Consider the following 18,707-nt stretch of genomic DNA (forward strand, 5'->3'; position numbering starts at 1 on the left):
AAGAGTTCAGCTACAACTGTGTTGCGTTACAAGCAAGAGCAGTTGTCAAGGCTTCAGGGAATCCTATCCCACCCACGGTGGGATGCCAAGAAGAAGATAAAGAAGAAGAGTTCTTACCAAGTAGTTTGTTCAATATACACACAGAGAGATGAAGAAATGCGGTCTCTCTCAGATAATGGCATTGCTCCAAGTAAAGTCCCACCCTCTCCCTGCGCTGGCTGATCTGTGCCGTCTGCCTCTCAGCTTTCTGTTCTACTACTCTCAAGGCACGCCTGGTCCTGGGGGGGGGGGTCAGGAAGGCTTTCTAGGGACACTGAGTGTGTTAGCTGTCTCTCCCCTGGTGGTGCTTCTTCTCCCTGCTGCTCTCCCAATATTTCCCCGCTTCTCCCCTCTGCAGCCTCTGAACTATGCCCTTCTGCAAACCAGTGTTCTAAATCTATACAGTGATACCTCAGGTTACATATGCTTCAGGTTACATACACTTCATGTTACAAACTCCGCTAACCCAGAAATAGTGCTTCAGGTTAAGAACTTTGCTTCAGGATGAGAACAGAAATCGGGTTCCGGCAGCGCGGCGGCAGCAGGAGGCCCCATTAGCTAAAGTGGTGCTTCAGGTTAAGAACAGTTTCAGGTTAAGTACGGACCTCAGGAACGAATTAAGTACTTTACCTGAGGTACCACTGTACTGTCCTCCTCTTCTCAGGAAGGTACATAAAGGGTGGGCCGGTTCCCACCATTCCTCTTCAGTCCAGCCCCTGACAGCAGTAGAGTTTTCTTATAATAATAAGTAATGACACATTTACTGCCGCATGCTTAGTGCATTACGGAACGGGGGGGGGGGCATAACTTTTGTCAGTTGGAGGGCTTCATAGTCCTTCCAAACCACCAATCTTACCCGCTTTGTGAAAAATGTGGACCTTGAAAGTACATCAGATATACAGTGGTGCCCCGCAAGACGAATGCCTCGCAAGACGGAAAACACGCTAGACGAAAGGGTTTTCCGTTTTTTGAGCTGCTTCGCAAGACGAATTTCCCTATGGGCTTGCTTCGCAAGACAAAAACGTCTTGCAAGTTTGTTTCCTTTTTCTTAACACCGTTAATACAGTTGTGACTTGACTTCGAGGAGCAACTCATAGAATGCAGTGTACATAGTAGCCTTTTTTGAGGTTTTTAAAGACTTTGGTGATTTTTGAAGCTTTTCCAAAACTTCTTTTGCAGCCATTTGGTAAGCTAAGCTTTTAAACCTTTTTTGGGGGGGGGTTGGATTTTGGGTTGGGGTGTTTGGAATTCAAGGACTCGGTTTGGGGAGGGGTTTGCAAGAATCTGGAAGCTTGTGTGTTTTTTTCCTGCATTTTTATGATTTTCTGTGACCATTGGGGCACTCTGCTTTTTTTTAAAAAAAAAAAATCTGGATTTGAATTTCTGTGTGCTGGGTGGGTGGGGGAACAGTTGGGGAGGGGTTTGCAAGAATCTGGAAGCTTGTGGTTTCTTTCTGCATTTTTATGATTTTCTGTGACCATTGGGCCACTCTGCTGTTTTTTAAAAAAATTTCTGGATTTGAATTTCTGTGTGCTGGGTGGCTGGGTGAACAGTTGGGGAGGGGTTTGCAAGAATCTGGAAGCTTGTGGTTTTTTTCCTGCATTTTTGTGATTTTCTGTGACCATTGGGCCACTCTGCTGTTTTTTAAAAAAAATTCTGGGTTTGAATTTTGAAATGCTCTTTACAGTATGTGTTACTTTAAAGAGCAGTTAATAAACTCTTGTTGTACCAAATTTGGCTTTGTTTGGACTTTTTTTGACCATAGGAACGCATTAATTGATTTTCAATGCATTCCTATGGGATTTCGTGCTTCGCAAGACGAAAAATTCGCTAGACGAAAAAATTCGCGGAACGAATTAATTTCGTCTTGCGAGGCACCACTGTATGACAAAGGGGCATGTTGAAATTTCCTTGCCTTCTTGCAACACATACCATAAATTCGAGTCCATAGTGTTGTCCCATCTTTTCCATTTTTGCAAACACACAGGGAAGCAATTTTTTTGCTCCGTCTCCTGTTTTTTTCATCTGTTTGTGCGGAGTTGACTTTACAGTGCAAAAGCCATGTGCCAAAGGGAGGGGGGAGCCTGTTTGGGGGAGACGATCGGCTGTTTACTGACGCTCTGGCTCCTTCCAGATGGAAGAAGACAACATCTGCAGCGGTTCCGATTAGTCCTTGTGCCACATCACCAAAAAAAAGGTTGAATCCTTACCATATGTGAAGAATAAAGCTAAAATATGTGGTGGGCCTATAGCAGTCACACAGTTTTGTGGGAAATCACAATTTCAATAAATGTTACCGCTAGGGGAAGTGACCTATGTAATGAGCTTTCGTCCTATTCTGTTTGAGCAGTGCTCACATGGAGGTTCATTCTGATTTGTTGACAGGACATCGAGGAATTCCCCCTAATTTACTCTGCTCGTCTCCTGTTAATCATTTGTTCACCCAACACTTTTCAGTGAATTGCCCACTGCAATAAGGCCAGCTGTTTTAAAAGAGGACTCGGTGCGCTAGAGCAGCGGTAGGCAACCTAAGGCCCATGGGCCACAAGCAGCCCACGAGGGTCATTTAACCAGCCCACAAGCTGCCCCCAAACTGAGCCACCCGCTCAGCAAGCCCCCATGCGCTGCGCTAAACCGGCACAGTGTGGCACGGGGACTCGCTTCCAAAAATCCAGAAATCGCATCTGCGCATGTGCAGACACTGAAAATTGCATCTGCGCAGATGTGGGCACCGAAAATAGCGTCTGCGCAGACACAGACACCAGAAATCCAGGCGCACACACTCACACACACACGCAATCCGGCCCATGGAGAGATCTCCGCTGGAGTGAACCGGCCCAGGCAAGGCAAACCTTGCTGACCCCTGCTCTAGAGGGCAACAGAGCTGCTTAGCTTATTTCATAGCTTACCCTCCAAGGGCCCCTGTTTTCCAGGGACAGTCCCGGAATTACAGAAGCCGTCCCAGTTTCTGATTTGATCCTGAAATGTCCCGGTTTTCATTTTTCCTCCTCTCCACGTGTCAGAGAACAATTTAAAGTGGTGTGGGTGGGTGCAAAAACCTGTTTATCCTAAAATAAAATCCCTGCACCAAATACGGTGGTACCTCAGGTTACATACGCTTCAGGTTACATACACTTCACATTACAGACTCCGCTAACCCAGAAATAGTACCTCAGGTTAAGAACTTTGCTTCAGGATGAGAACAGAAATCGCACGGCGGCGGCACGGTGGCAGCAGGAGGCCCCATTAGCTAAAGTGGTGCTTCAGGTTAAGAACAGTTTCAGGTTAAGGACAGACCTCCAGAATGAATTAAGTACTTAACCCGAGGTACCACTGTAAAGGAAATGGTGAAGCTGGCATACAAAGCACTTCCTATATTTTTGAAGGAAAAGGTCACCAATGCGCTTTAAATTATTTCATTGCAGTGCTTCCGCAGCCAGCCATTTCTTAGGAAACATATGGAGTGTTTATTCCTTTATTGTAAATGGAGCTTGACACTGTCTACTCAGAAGTAAGCCGTTTCCAGGCAGGCGATGCAGAAAGGGGGCTGTGTTGTACAGCCATACCTCAGAAGTCAAACACCTTGCGAGTCAAACGTTTTGGCTCCTGAACGCCACAAACCCAGAAGTGAGTGTTCCGGTTTGTGAACGTTCTTTGGAACCCAAACATCTGGCACTGCTTTCGTGGCTTCCAAACATTTTGGAAGTCGAACGGACTTCCGGAATGGATTCCATTCGACTTCCGAGGTACAACTGTACTTAAACTGCAGGACAGTATTCTGGAACCACATGCACAACAGCAAATAATGGACAGTGGGATGTTGTTGTTGTTTAGTCGTTTAGTCGTGTCTGACTCTTTGTGACCCCATGGACCAGAGCACGCCAGGCACTCCTGTCTTCCACTGCCTCCCACAGTTTGGTCGAACTCATGCTGGTAGCTTCGAGAACACTGTCCAACCATCTCGTCCTCTGCCGTCCCCTTCTCCTTGTGCCCTCCATCTTTCCCAACGTCAGGGTCTTCTCAAGGGAGTCTTCTCTTCTCATGAGGTGGTCAAAGTATTGGAGCCTCAGCTTCAGGATCTGTCCTTCCAGTGAGCACTCAGGGCTGATTTCCTTTAGAATGGATAGGTTTGATCTTCTTGCAGTCCATGGGACTCTCAAGAGTCTCCTCCAGCACCATAATTCAAAAGCATCAGTTCTTCGGCGATCAGTCTTCTTTATGGTTCAGCTCTCACTTCCATACATCACTCCTTGGAAAACCATAGCTTTAAATATATGGACCTTTGTTGGCAAGGTGATGTCTCTGCTTTTTTAAGATGCTGTCTAGATTTGTCATTGCTTTTCTCCCAAGAAGCAGGCATTTTTTAATTTCGTGACTGCTGTCACCATCTGCAGTGATCATGGAGCCCAAGAAAGTAAAATCTCTCACTGCCTCCATTTCTTCCCCTTCTATTTGCCAGGAGGTGATGGGACCAGTGGCCATGATCTTAGGTTTTTTTGATGTTGAGCTTCAGACCTCAGATCCTAAAGAACTGTTTTCCAGGGACAGCCACCGGATTTACAAATCAGTCACCATACAAAATCCATTGAAGTGCCCCCGGATTCATTGAAAAAAATCTGGTAACCTTATGGCCTATTATGGAATAGGACATCCAGAGAGGAGGGTATGTTATTCTAGGGAGAGTGTGTAAAAACCTACTTGTACTTCACCACTGGTTTACATTGCGAAGTAACGCAAAAAGAGATTGCAAGGGGAAAGGATTTTTTATTTCTGTCCAATTTATAAATTGAGGCAAGAACAGGGCTCAGGTTCAAAAGGCAACCTGGAGAAGCAGGAGGAATTCCGGCAGTCATGTTCGCAACCTGCATGCAGTTTCTTACACAACTTTTCAGGGATAAACGTGCAATCATCAGTGGGAGAAAGGGGAGGTCTTCAAATTCAAAACCGGAAGATTCTTTTTCCTACATCTCCGACGATCTTCCGAAACCCCCCTATCTGCCAAAAGAAAAAGACAAAAAGCCAACCACAACAAAAATACAGCTAAAATTCTCTTTACAAAGGCAACGCTGACTCTTCGCTTGTGACTTCTCCCCCAGTGACCTCAGAGGAGATTGCGTGACAGCAGTAATTTGACACTCCCATCAGCATCAGAAGCTGCTAATGAGAGTTCCTCAAACAAAAGTTTATGTAAGTTGCCTTGAACTGAGTCAGCAGCAACCAGGGAATAGCGGTTTTCACCTTCAGTTCTGCTGGGGAGAGACCTGTAGGCAGCTGAGCTGAATCGGACCGGGAGCTTTTGGGCAGCAAGCAGAACCAAAGAGGTACTGAACCGCTTGGGCATTGGAAGTAGAGAGGATGCTATGTAATGGCTTGTTTGCCTGTCACTCTTTTTTCGCCTCACTGCTTTCTGCAATTTGTGTTACTCACTTGGGGCTAAGTTTTCAGAGGACTGGGAGTCTGCCGGGCTGCTCTACGGAGAAGGCGGTACTCAACACTAATGTCTCACAACAAATGTAAGAAAGACTGTACAACCTGAAAAAAGAGACAAGGCATGTGCTTTTGCAAACCAAGAAAATCTTTAATGGTTTTTTAAAAGCCCCTTTTAATGGGCTAATGCAGAAGACACGGCTGATCATGAGTTCTTTGTAACTTGAATTTGCACTCGCATTAGTTTGCAGAGGATGATCCAGTTAAAGGTCTCCTTTTAATCAAGCATCTTGGCTTCTGAAAGGCTATCTGTGCTCCTCTCTGCTCTCTGAGTTTTCTTCATAAGTAAAGAAACAGAACGAGGGCAAGATAATATTCAGAATTAATAATAATTTGCAGATTTGTTGTAACGTTAGCTCAGTCAGTAGAGCAGGAGACACTTAATCTCAGGGTCGTGGGTTTGAGCAAAAGATTCCTGGTTTGGACGAGATAATCTTTTTGGTCCCTTCCAACTCTACAATTCTATAATTCCCCAAAGAGTTGCATCGGGCAGCTTCCAGAAAATACTTAAGATGCTCCTTATTACCCTGGCTTTTGTTTTAGGACTCACCTTAATTTTGTGATTGTAAGTTTTCAGTATTGTGTTTTAATGCTGTAACCTGCCCTGGGACCTCAGGGTGAAAGGCAGGTAATAATAATAAGAATATAGTTCACCTGTATTTTAGGGCCAGGGCCATGGCTCAGTGCTAGAGCATCTTCTTTCAATACGTGGGCGTCCAGGTTCGATCCCTGCTGTTTCCAGGTAGAGCCAGGACAGAAAGAACTCCTGCCTAAAATTCTGGAGAGCTCCAGCCAGTTATAGTGTATAGACCAGCCTTTGGTCCCCAGGTGTTGTTGTACTACAACTCCCATCGTTCCAAGCCAGCATGCCTAGTGGTCAGGGGTGGTGGGAGTTTTAGTTCAAGAACATGGGATGGGGCAAGGTTGAGAAAGGCTGCTGGGGGCAATATTCAGGTAGGTGGACCAATGAGCCAACTCAGTATCAGGCAGCTTCCAGTAAAGTAGGCTGATATTATCGCTAGACTGCGGTGTAGGATTGTGGCCACAGTGGCAGGATCTGAGGTGGATAGTGGCTTGTGTGAATTCGTATTGGAAGAATGAGTTGATCTGGGGATGTTCTGGCTTGCAGTAAAATTGTCTGCTCAAAGGAAAGTCTCATTGAGTTCCGCAAACCTTATTCTGAATTCAGTGGGGCTTCTGGATAGACATATATGTTTATTATTATTATTATTATTATTACATAACAAATCTATTGAGCATTAAAACATCCCTAGTTAAATAGACAATTAAAAATGTGTAACAGTTAAAAGAGTGAAAAACAGCTGAAACAATAAAGTTCAGTTCAGGGGAATCCGTGCTTTAACAGGTATGTCTTCAGGAGCCCACAGAATGCCAATACTGATGGGACTCTTGTATTTATCTTATAGGATTGCAGTATCAGAAATGTAAACACTGACCACCGTTGTATTTCTTCCATTTTCTATTGTCTGTTGTGCAATGAATGGGAACTGCACAGAGGACTGTGCCTGTTGTTTCATTCCTGTTTCAGTACTTTTAACAAGCTCTCAAATTGCTAAATGAACACCTAGCTCCTATTAGAATACTACATACTGAGCAAAAATGAGGTCAGCTGCTTTGCTTATACAGTGGAACGAAGCTTGATTAGAATTATTCATAAATTTATATCTATACAACCATATCATAAAATATAGATGGCTCAGGTCCAGTTGTCTAGGGCAAAGAATTAGCTCTTATCTTCATGATCCCTGGTCTGTGAAACAGGAAGAGTAGTTACAAAACTGCTGTAAGAGAGTACAGGTAACTCAAACACACCTAACTTGAGCACATTCAGCTTTCCGCCATGCTCAACGGTCATGGGGCATTGCAGCTGCCACTTGGGTAGGTCACCACGCTATTGCCCCTTCATTCCAGCCTATCGGCAGGTGGTACTAAGGATACTCGCCTGGCCCTGGGCACTGGCAACCCACGGTATGCCACTGGTTTTACGTGCTTACCAAAAAAAAAAAAAAAAAAAGATTAAAAAAGGAAGGAAGGCATCTGGGGAAAAAGACTTTGGCAATCACACCCGACATAGAACCCAATGTATTTTGACTATACACGATTTTGGCTTTACACGCTTTCTCCAGAGCGTAACCCCTTCGTAGGTTGAGAGTTGCCTGTATCTCAGTGGGATAATGGGGCCCAATCCACCGGCAGAGAAAGAACCCAGCTGCCTTTTGACTCCTCTCCTCCCTGAATGGTCTCCTTCCAAGCGATAATTATAATAATTTTGTCACCTTAAGAAATTGTGCCTGTTCTTGTTTATTTTCTTCTTCCCTCCCAATCCCTTTTCCCTCTTGTGCTGTGTCTGTTACATTTGCAAGCCTGCAGAAAACCCTTATGTAATCTTTCCGTAAAGCCTGGTAGATTTTAGGCATGTTATTTTGGGGATGACGATAATTTGTGCCTTGAAAGTGCTGTAGAAATGACGGGATTCTTAACATTTCTCGGAATCCTCAAAGGGAGTGCTTCAAATCCGCTGTAAAGTGTTCAAAAGCGAATTCAATGCATTTTAATATTTCAGGCAGTGACAGATGGGAACCTTGGAGAAAATCGAAGACTCTGTCAGCGTTGGGCCGATAGAGTTTGACACATGCAGCAAAGATCCAGGAACAACAGCTGTGTCCAACCCTAGGAATGCATCTGCTGGGAATGAACCAGAACGAGGGGGTCCGTTCCTGCGTTCAGTCCCAACCAGAGAATCTCTCCGATCCCCTCGGGGGTCAGTGGTGAGTTTCCACGGCATACAGTATTCCATCAAGCAGTCCCGGGGACCCCCGTGCAAACGGAAAGTGGTGGAGAAGAAAATCCTTCATAACGTCTAGTAAGTGCATGCAATATGCGTCTTAACAGAGAATTTTGGGGGAAGTAATAATAATAATAATAATAATAATAATAATAATAATAATAATTTTCTATGTATACCTCGCCCATCTGGCTGTTTCCCCAGCCACTCTGGGCTTCCAACACAATATTAAAATACAGTAATTAACATCACTTAAGGAGCTCGTCTTCCTGATTCATTGAGAGCTCAAGACAATTAATGTTTTCAGATAGTAAATAGAATGGGTGAGCTGAAGTTTTAGCTGTCGTTTTTTTTTTGGGGGGGGGGGAGTTTCCAATATCAATTGCTTAGTTAATGGCACAATTCTGAAAGGACCACTGCGAATATCTTTGCTGAGATTTTGTGTGTGGAGAGAAAAGCCCAGCTTTAAAGTGCTGGATGTGCCTTTGGGAGGTCCAGGTCTACAGCAAGCCTACTGGGAAGCAGGGCGAAGAGACAATATGACATAAAGATGGGGAGAATACATTATTGAAGCAGGGCCCTCATGTGTGACAGAAACAGGAACCTTGAATAGGTCAAAAAGGAGCATCCAATCCCATTCTTCAGCTTTGCCTCAGTATGAGACACAAGCCCATCCACCTCTGCCTAGAAGCCTGCTGTGATTTAATTCTGTTGTTTTATTTGCTGGAGGAATGTGTACCACATGTTAGATGTGACATTTCCCTTGGGGAGACTTGAGCTTCCCATCAAGAGAATGGGTTTCTCCCTTCAGGATGCTTGTGCTGGTCCTGGGGGCTAACCGAGAGGCAAGGTCCGAGTCCAGTCCGAGGTCAATGGTGCGGTATGGAGGCTGTCCGTCAAAGCTGTAGCTGGGTCCAAGGCAGGGAGTCGGGTGAGGTCAGGAACTCTGGCAAGAGCAGGACAGGGTGCAGGCAGGAACAGGCTATCAACAACGTTGCTCCCGCAACCTGGGACTGGGGCTGACTGGCTTTTATCTGCCCCGAGGCATAGGGCGGCCCTGGTCCACAGGTGACTCACCTCTCCTGGCCTGGAGGCGAGCACTCCTCCTGCGGGAACTTAGTTCCCGCCGCCTCTCTGCCCTGAGCCTCTGTAGCTCAGGAGAGGCTGGAGGGTTACCGGACCCAGAGGCAACCTCAGCTTCCCCTGACAGGGGTGAGAGTGGAGCACCGGCAGGCAATGGGTCCTCCATCACCTCAGGGGCCAGAGCAGACACAGCTGGTGCCTGCAGCTGAGAATCCAGCACAGGTGAGGACCCTTCAGGCTCAAGCCCCAGCCCCGGCTCAGCTGGTTCTGGAGGCGGGGACTCCTGTGCAGGCTGGGATTCCTCAGGTTCAGCCTCTTGAGTCCGAATCCCAGGCCATCACAATGCTGCTGCTGCTGCTGCTGCTGCTCAGAGCCACTAAATTACTCTGCAAGGTCCACATTATGCAAGTGCCAATCTGATAGCTCAAACAATTATATGGGCAGGCACATGAAAGAGCATCCAAATCTGGAAAACAATAGAGTGTTATGTGCACAAACTTCCTCAAGCCTTGAGAAATTCTAGGGGGATAGCATTCCTTTCATTTGACTTTCTTTTTAAAGTGAGAAGATTGGAAACCAATAATAATAATAATATTTTATTACTTATACCCCACCCATCTGGCCAGGTTTCCCCAGCCACTCTGGGCCGCTCCCAACAGAGTATTAAAAACACAATAAAACATCAAACATTAAAAACTTCCCTAAGCAGGGCTGCCTTCAGATGTCTTCTAAAAGTCAGATACCGTATTTTTCGCTCCATAAGACGCACTTTTTTCCTCCTAAAAAGTAAGGGGAAATGTCTGTACGTCTTATGGGGCAAGTGTGTGGTCCCTGGAGCCGAATTGCCCAGGGGTGAAAAGCAGATCGTGCTTTTTTTTTTTAGAAAGAGGGAAGGGGGTGTTGAAATGAAGCCGCTGATCAGCTGATCAGCAAGCGATCGGGAGGGGAGATATGGGACTCTAGAAATAAAGGAGGCTGCCTGGGAGGGGGGAGGTAAAGACAGCAAACTTGCAAGGAGAGGAGACAGGAAGATTAAAGCAATGAGGAGAGAAATTAGAAGAAGAGGAGGAGCAAAAAACTGCTCCAGCTAAGGAAAAGACGCTAAGGTAAACAAGAGGGAAGGGGGTGTTGAAAGGAAGCAGCTGATCGTCAAGCGATCAGGAGGGAGATAAGGGATGCTAGCAATAAAGGAGGCTGCCTGGGAGGGGGGAGGTAAAAGCACATGGATCCTCAGGATTTTTGCGTTGAGTCACCCCAAATTTACCATCAGATCACATAGCACGTCCATGGCTACAGCCTGCACCAAAAAATCACACATCCACTGTTTCGTGGGGCCGCAATGGCGCAAAAATGTGGTTACAAAGCACGGATCCACATGAATCCTCAGGATTTTTGCATTGGGCTACCCCAAACTCACCGTCAAATCACATATCATGTCTGTGGCCACAGCATGAACCACAAAAATCATACATCCACTGTTTCGTTCAGAATTTTTTTTTCTTGTTTTCCTCCTCTAAAAACTAGGTGCGTCTTATGGAGCGAAAAATCCGGTAAATCCGGCCGTGGGCAGGGCATAGGTTTCTTTGTATATTTCCATACATATGGGCCAGAAACTTGGCATTTTAAAATGGAAGAGGAGGTATTGAAGAATCCAGATTCAACACCAAATATAGGATTTCACAAACACCTGCAGGCAGGTGGAAGAATAAAATTATGAGCAGAATAATAGCAGGTGAACCATTTATATCACCAACAATTCCAGAACGGAAATTTCTGTAACAGAACGTTGGTGTGGCAGAAGACATGGGAAAAGGATCTGGTGTCATTATGCCACACAGATCAAGCAGAAAACAGTTGATAAACTGAACCTCCTTTTTATTCATTTTTACTTCTAGTGGCATCATGAGGCCAGGCATGAATGCTATCCTGGGACCAACGGGAAGCGGCAAATCTTCGTGAGTATATCTTAAGGCCAAATTCCAAGTGGTGTGGGAAATCTGTTATCAGAAAGCTTTGATTTTTGGAATTGTTGTTATTTAATTAGAAGCTACTGGCACATGCTTTGAAGATGGGTGAGGATTTTCCTTTCTCTGTCGAAACCGCTTGCCCAGAAGCCTGTCCCCACCCCCTGCTTATGGAACGGAGAGCAGTTTTGGGGAAGAGGATTAAGAAAGAAAAAAGGTCCAGGAAAGAAAGGATTACAAATCTCCCTTCCAGACACACTTCCTCAGGTTTCAAAGCAAGCCTGTGAAGCTGTGAATCGGCATTAAAATCCTAATTGCGTATAAACTGTGCTTGAAGAATGCTATTTGAAGTCACATGTAATTGGGGGTGCCATTTGAAAGGGGGGGTCAGGGTGCCTGTGCTTTAAATAACTGCATACCCTCCAACATTTCTCCAGTGAAAAACGGGATGTCCTATTCCATCATCATCATCATTATTACTTACACCCCGCCCATCTGACTGGGTTTCCCCAACCTCTCTGGGCAGCTTCCAACATATATAAAAACATAATAAAACATTTAATATTAAAAAAAGCTTCCCTATACAACGCTGCCTTCAAATGGCTTGGGGGTTGGATAACCCCATACCCTCCAACATTTCTCTGATGAAAATAGGGGTGTCCAGAGCCTAGGACTTGCCGATCAGAAGGTCGGCGGTTTGAATCCCTGCGACGGGGTGAGCTCCCGTTGCTCGGTCCCTGCTCCTGCCAACCTAGCAGTTCGAAAGCATGTCAAAGTGCAAGTAGATAAATAGGTACCACTTCGGCGGGAAGGTAAACGGCGTTTCCGTGTGCTGCTCTGGTTCGCCAGAAGTGGCTTAGTCATGCTGGCCACATGACCCGGAAGCTGTATGCTGGCTCCCTCGGCCAGTAAAGCAAGATGAGCGCCGCAACCCCAGAGTCGGCCACAACTGGACCTAATGGTCAGGCGTCCCTTTACCTTAAGGAAAAGTGGAACATTCCAGGATCAAATCAGAAACTGGGACGGCTTCTGTAAATCCAGGACTGTCCCTGAAAAATAGGGACAATGGACAAAAAAGAAAATGAGGCTTTTCTCAGCCTGCAGATACAGTGATGGCAGCACCAACACAGCTCCTGAATTTCTTCTTATCGTGCAGTTATGGCGCAAAAGGAGCCCTGCCAGACCAAAGTATTGGCACGACTACTTATTCATAGCAATAATCCACTACAGCGGTACCTTGGTTTACAACCATTATCCGTTCCGGAGGTCCGTTTGTAAACCAAAACAGGTTGTAACACAAGGCGCGCTTTCTCCAATGGGGCCTCCAAAAAAAAATTGTTCGTAATCAGAAAAAAATGGGTTGGAATGCAAAAAAAGGTTGCAAACCAGGGCACGCGCTTCCAGGTTTGACGTGTTCGTAATCCAAAACATATGCAAACCAAGATGTATGCCAACCAAGGTACCACTGTAATAACCTGTTTCTCCAATGTTCCATTTAAGAGCATCATTTGCTTGCTTTCCAATGGGCTTCCTTAGTACAAGATTTGAATTCCTCATTGGTTCGTTTTATATGAATATTTTTTTTGCTGATCAGTGTTTTTAGAGCGAGAATGTCTCTTCCAGAGATGGTTAGGAATAACACAGTCCCCAGTGTTTGGGTCCAGAAAAAGACCTCGCTGTGTTGTTTATCATTATCCCTGTTGGAAATCGTAGTCTCAAAAGCAGGAGGACTTGACAGAACATTTTACCATTTCTAGCCTCCTAGAGACGCGGGTGGCACTGTGGTCTAAACCACTGAGCCTTGGGCTTCCCGATCAGAAGGTTGGCGGTTCGAATCCCCGCAATGCGGTGAGCTCCCATTGCTCAGTCCCAGCTCCTGCCAACCTAGCAGTTTGAAAGCATGCCAGTGCAAGTAGATAAATAGGTACCACTGTAGCGGGAAGGTAAACGGAGTTTCTGTGAGCTGCTCTGGTTTCGGTGTTCTGTTGTGCCAGAAGCAGCTTAGTCATGCTGGCCACATGAAAAACTGTCTGTGGACAAACGCCGGCTCCCTTGGCCTGTAAAGCGAGATGAGTGTCGCAACCCCAGAGTCGTCTGCAACTGAACAACTGTCGCGTCCTTTACCTTTAGCCTCCTAGATGTTTTGGCTGCCCGAAAAGATCCTGCTGGCTTGTCAGGGGACGTTCTTATAGATGGCGTCCCACAACCTCCCAATTTCAAGTGCATCTCAGGATATGTAGTTCAGGTGAGTGTCTCAGCCGTTTGGATTTTGCTTCTGCTATATCTGTTTCCCCCACCACCCCAGTTCTTGGGATGATAAGCACCCATCTGCATGACACAGTCAAAGCACTATCGTACCACTTCAAATAGCCACGGCTTGCCCCCAAAGAATCATGGGAACTCGAGTTGCTGAGAGCTGTGGGACTCCTCTTCCCCCTCACAGAACTACAATTCCCAGAGTTCCCTTGGAAGAAGGACTGACTGTTAAATCACTTTGAGAACTGTAGGTCTGTGAGGGGAATAAGGGCCTCCTAACTGTTATGACTAAAGTCTTTGTGGGCAGAAACTGGAAAGCGCTAGAAAATTCTGGAAGATTCTAGAAGGTTCGTTTCCGATGCAAATATTGTTTTGACTATCTCAAGGTCACACTGAGCCAGGAGGGAGAAATTCCTGCACTCAGCGAGCTGCTCTCTATCACTGTCTCTTACTTTCATTTGTACCTTGTGTGTCTGAAGTTTTTCGTAACAAGCCTTTGCCTTTTAGGACAGTGGTACCTTGGTTCTCAAGCTTAATCCGTTCCGGAAGTCCATTCCAAAACCAAAGCGTTCCAAAACCAAGGCATGCTTTCCCATAGAAAGTAATGCAAAATGGATTAATCTGTTCCAGACTTTTAGAAACCACCCCTGAAACAGCAATTTAACATGGATTTTACTATCTAACGAGACCATTGATCCATAAAATGGAAGCAATAAACAATGTACTGCAGTCACACAATCAATCAATCAATCAATCAATAGCTGAACTGGGTCCCACACAGTCACAAAAACAAAACAAAAAAGGCGCAAAAACAAAAATGCAAAATAAATAGTGAAAACAGACAGACCTCAGCGTAACACTCAAAACGGAAGTGTGGCACTCAAAACGGAGCATGTTCAGCTTTCGAAAAAAGTTTGCAAACCGGAACACTTGCTTCCAGGTTTGCAGTGTTTGGGTTCCAAGTTGTTTGAGTACCAAGGCGTTTGAGAGCCAAGGTACCACTGTAAAAGTTTTTTCTTTTGGACCTTTGGCTCCGCGTGGTCTTTTTTCATTTACTGCCAAGACTCTGTCCGTCAATAACAACTGTAAGCATCCTTAACAAAAAACAGCTCCCAGGATTCTTAGGGGGGAAGCCATGACTGTTTAACATGGTATGATGCTGCTTTGAATTTATAGGGCAGATGGGGCCTAAACAGAGAGTAGACCCATTAAAATTAATGGGCTTTCTTGAAGCAAGAGTCAGCTGCTAGTCCATTCAGTTTCTGCACCTGGAATGGCAGGGTGGAGGGAAGAAGGATATTCCTTTGCATGTGCTTTCTTACAGTCAAAATATTCTGCTTTCAGGATGATGTTGTCATGGGAACAATGACAGTGAGGGAGAATCTGCTCTTCTCAGCAGCCTTGCGGCTTCCGAACACTATCAGCTTTCAGGAGAAGGAAGAGCGTGTGGTCCAGATTATCAATGAGCTGGGGCTGAGCAAAGTGGCTGATACTAAGGTAAGCACATCTTGGGTCATTTAAAAGGTTTTGCTGATATCCCCATAGCTGTTAGCACAAACGTAGTGTTAATAGTGTGACCCTACCCACCCCATGGGACGTGGGTGGCGCTGTGGGTTAAACCACAGAGCCTAGGACTTGCCGATCAGAAGGTTGGCGGTTCGAATCCCCACAACGGGGTGAGCTCCCGTTGCTCGGTCCCTGCTCCTGCCAACCTAGCAGTTCGAAAGCACATCAAAGTGCAAGTAGATAAATAGGTACCGCTCCAAAGGAAAGGTAAAAGGTGTTTCCGTGCGCTGCTCTGGTTCGCCAGAAGCGGCTTAGTCATGCCGGCCACATGACCCGGAAGCTGTACGCCGGCTCCCTCGGCCAATAAAGCGAGATGAGCGCTGCAACCCCAGAGTCGGTCACGACTGGACCTAATGGTCAGGGGTCCCTTTACCTTTACCCACCCCATGTTAGAGAGAGAGGTTTGGAAGAAATATCTTTACTCCCTTGTAGCAGAGTTAGCACAGTGGCGATTGCTCAATGCACCTTAAAACTTGGTTAGATTTACTTATGCCTTCATCCACCTTTAAACAACTGTTACCCACAAAATACTTAGGTTAGAATAAATCACAGACACTTAGCTTTCCATATAAGTGAAGCTATCTATTCACAGAGTTTTTGCAGAAGTTACAGCAAACAAGTCTGTATCTGCTGGTAGCGAAACAAAGATGAACAAATAACTTAAAAAGAAAATGATTTAGTTTCCTTACAAAAAGAATCATGCAATCTTTGGGTTGGAAAAGATGCAGGCTGTAAAATCTCCCTTTTAGAGAGATTTTATACACTTGAGCTGGGAGCCATTCCACAGGGCTTCTTTCTTGTTCCAGGAAGCACAAAGAAAAAGGCGTTGGGACAGAGGCTGCTTTTGTGCACACAGGTGTCAGTCAGTAACTGTATAGCTTTCTAACTTCTCAGCTTGAATACCATAACACCACTTAGAGGTGTTTTTCCAGTGTCTGATGCACACTTGGTATGCCTAAATTAATTTTTTGCAGGTAGGAACTGAACTGATTCGAGGCGTGTCTGGGGGAGAACGGAAGAGGACTAACATAGCAATGGAACTGATCACTGAACCGCCAGTGCTATTCCTAGATGAACCCACTACAGGCCTCGATGCCAGCACTGCCAACGCTGTTCTCCTCCTGCTAAAGAGGTAAGAAACGCTATCCCTTCTGGAAACTCTTGGAAGTGCTTAAGGATAATAATAATAATACAGTGGTACCTCGGGTTAAGTACTTAATTCGTTCTGGAGGTCCGTTCTTAACCTGAAACTGTTCTTAACCTGAAGCACCACTTTAGCTAATGGGGCCTCCTGCTGCTGCCGTGCCACCGGAGCACGATTTCTGTTCTCATCCTGAAGCAAAGTTCTTAACCTGAATCACTATTCTGGGTTAGCAGAGTCTGTAACCTGAAGCGTATGTAACCTGAAGCGTATGTAACCCGAGGTACCACTGTAATAATAATACAGTCATACCTCAGGTTACAGATGCTTCAGGTTGCGTTTTTTTCAGGTTACAGACCCACCGAAACCAAGGGAAGTACTGGAATGGGTTACTTCCCTTGGTTTTGGCGGTCGCGTATGCACAGAAATGCTAAATTGCACTTTGCGCATGCGCAGAAGCACAACCCGCGCATGCGCAGACGCAGTGCTGTAGGTTGTGGACGCTGCGGGTTGCAGTCGTGCCTCCTGCACAGATCACATTCGCAACCCAAGCGTCCACTGTAGTTTTGATTATGAAACAATTTTCCAAAATTGTTTTTGCGGGTCTTTGGGCCATAATAAAGAATGTGTGTGTAATAATAATAATAGCAATGATATATATATATATATATATATATATATATATGTCCTACCATGCCCTCCAAAATTTCTCCCATGAAAATAGGGACTCCTAGTGCTGTTTTTCTAGAAAAAGAGGTGCTGGAATTCACCATGAACGCCTCTTTTGTTCTCTTAGAATGGCAATGGCGCTCACCTGAGAGGTGCTGGAACTGTGTTCCGGCGACTCCCGGTTGGAAAAAAAATCCCTGGGGAACCCTACTCCATACCCTCCGACATTTCTCCAATGAAAATAGGAACATCCTAAGGAAAAGAGGGCATTCCGGGATCAAATCGGACACCAGGACGGCTTCTGCAAATCTGTGACTGTCTCTGGGAAATAGGGACACCTGGAGGGTCTGCAATGATGGACCAATATATAGATATATTTATTTCTACCCTGCCTTTCTGCCATCATTGTCCTCAGATTCACAGAGGATAAAGGCCATCTGTGGCACCAAGCATGATGCATATTTTCTACCCTCCACTGTCAGAATACCAGCTGCTGGAGAGGAGAAAGAGATTGTGCTCAGGTCCTGGTCATGGACTCCCCATAGACACCTGGTTGGCCACTGTAAGAACAGGATTCTGGACCAGATGGGTGTCTGGTCTAATGCAGCAGTGATTTCCTTGTGATCTTAAGGCGCTGTACATAGGGTCCCCTAGGTTAGGCATCCCCAAACTTGGCCTTCAAAATGTTTTGGGACTACAATTCCCACCATCCCTGACCACTGGTCCTGTTATAATAATAATAATAATAATAATAATAATAATAATAATAATAATAATTTATTTATACCCCGCCCATCTGGCTGAATTTCCCCAGCCACTCTGGGCAACTTCCAATCAAGTGTTAAAAACAATACAGCACCAAATATTAAAAACTTCCCTAAACAGGGCTGCCTTCAGATGTCTTTTAAAAAAAAGATAGCTGCTTATTTCCTTCACATCTGGTGGGAGGGCGTTCCACAGGGTGGGCGCCACTACCGAGAAGGCCCTCTGTCTGGTTCCCTGTAACCTCACTTCTCGCAATGAGGGAACCGCCAGAAGGCCCCTCGGTGCCGGATCTCAGTGTCCAGGCTGAATGATGGGGGTGGAGACACTCCTTCAGGTATAGAGGGCTGAGGCCGTTTAAGACTTTAAAGGGCAGCACCAACACTTTGAATTGTGCTCGGAAACGTACTGGGAGCCAATGCAGATCTCTCAGGACCAGTGTTATGTGGTCCCAGCGGCCACTCCCAGTCACCAGTCTAGCTGCCGCATTCTGGATTAATTGCAGTTTCCGGGTCACCTTCAAAGGTAGCCCCACGTAGAGCGCATTGCAGTAGTCCAAGCGGGAGATAACCAGAGCATGCACCACTCTGGCAAGACAGTCCACAGGCAGGTAGGGTCTTAGCCTGCGTACCAGGTGGAGCTGGTGGACAGCTGCCCTGGACACAGAATTAACCTGCGCCTCCATGGACAGCTGTGAGTCCAAAACGACTCCCAGGCTGCACACCTGGTCCTTCAGGGGCACAGTTACCTCATTCAGGACCAGGGAATCCCCCACATCCGCCCGCCCCCTGTCCCCCCAAAACAGTACTTCAGTCTTGTCAGGATTCAACCTCAATCTGTTAGCCGCCATCCATCCACCAACCGCCTCCAGGCACTCACACAGGACCTTCACCACCTTCACTGGTTCTGATTTAAAAGAGAGGTAGAGCTGGGT

The 18,707-nt window shown here is 45.9% G+C and overlaps 1 protein-coding gene across 1 annotated transcript in view; it reads left to right on the forward strand.

Moving 5' to 3' along the window:
* Positions 1-5,069: 5,069 nt before the first annotated feature.
* LOC310763437 (broad substrate specificity ATP-binding cassette transporter ABCG2-like) overlaps positions 5,070-18,707 on the forward strand; it is a 36,809-nt gene continuing 23,171 nt past the window's right edge. Inside the window, exons 1-6 of the mRNA XM_083615624.1 lie at positions 5,070-5,360; positions 8,111-8,410; positions 11,311-11,370; positions 13,510-13,624; positions 14,980-15,132; positions 16,176-16,333. Coding sequence (XP_083471750.1) covers positions 8,121-8,410; positions 11,311-11,370; positions 13,510-13,624; positions 14,980-15,132; positions 16,176-16,333 — 776 coding nt within the window. The 5' untranslated portion in view covers positions 5,070-5,360; positions 8,111-8,120. The remainder of the gene's footprint in view (positions 5,361-8,110; positions 8,411-11,310; positions 11,371-13,509; positions 13,625-14,979; positions 15,133-16,175; positions 16,334-18,707) is intronic.

This window comes from Podarcis filfolensis (genome assembly GCF_964270895.1).
Source record: "Podarcis filfolensis genome assembly, chromosome: 5".
NCBI classification, from domain to species: Eukaryota; Metazoa; Chordata; class Lepidosauria; order Squamata; family Lacertidae; genus Podarcis; species Podarcis filfolensis.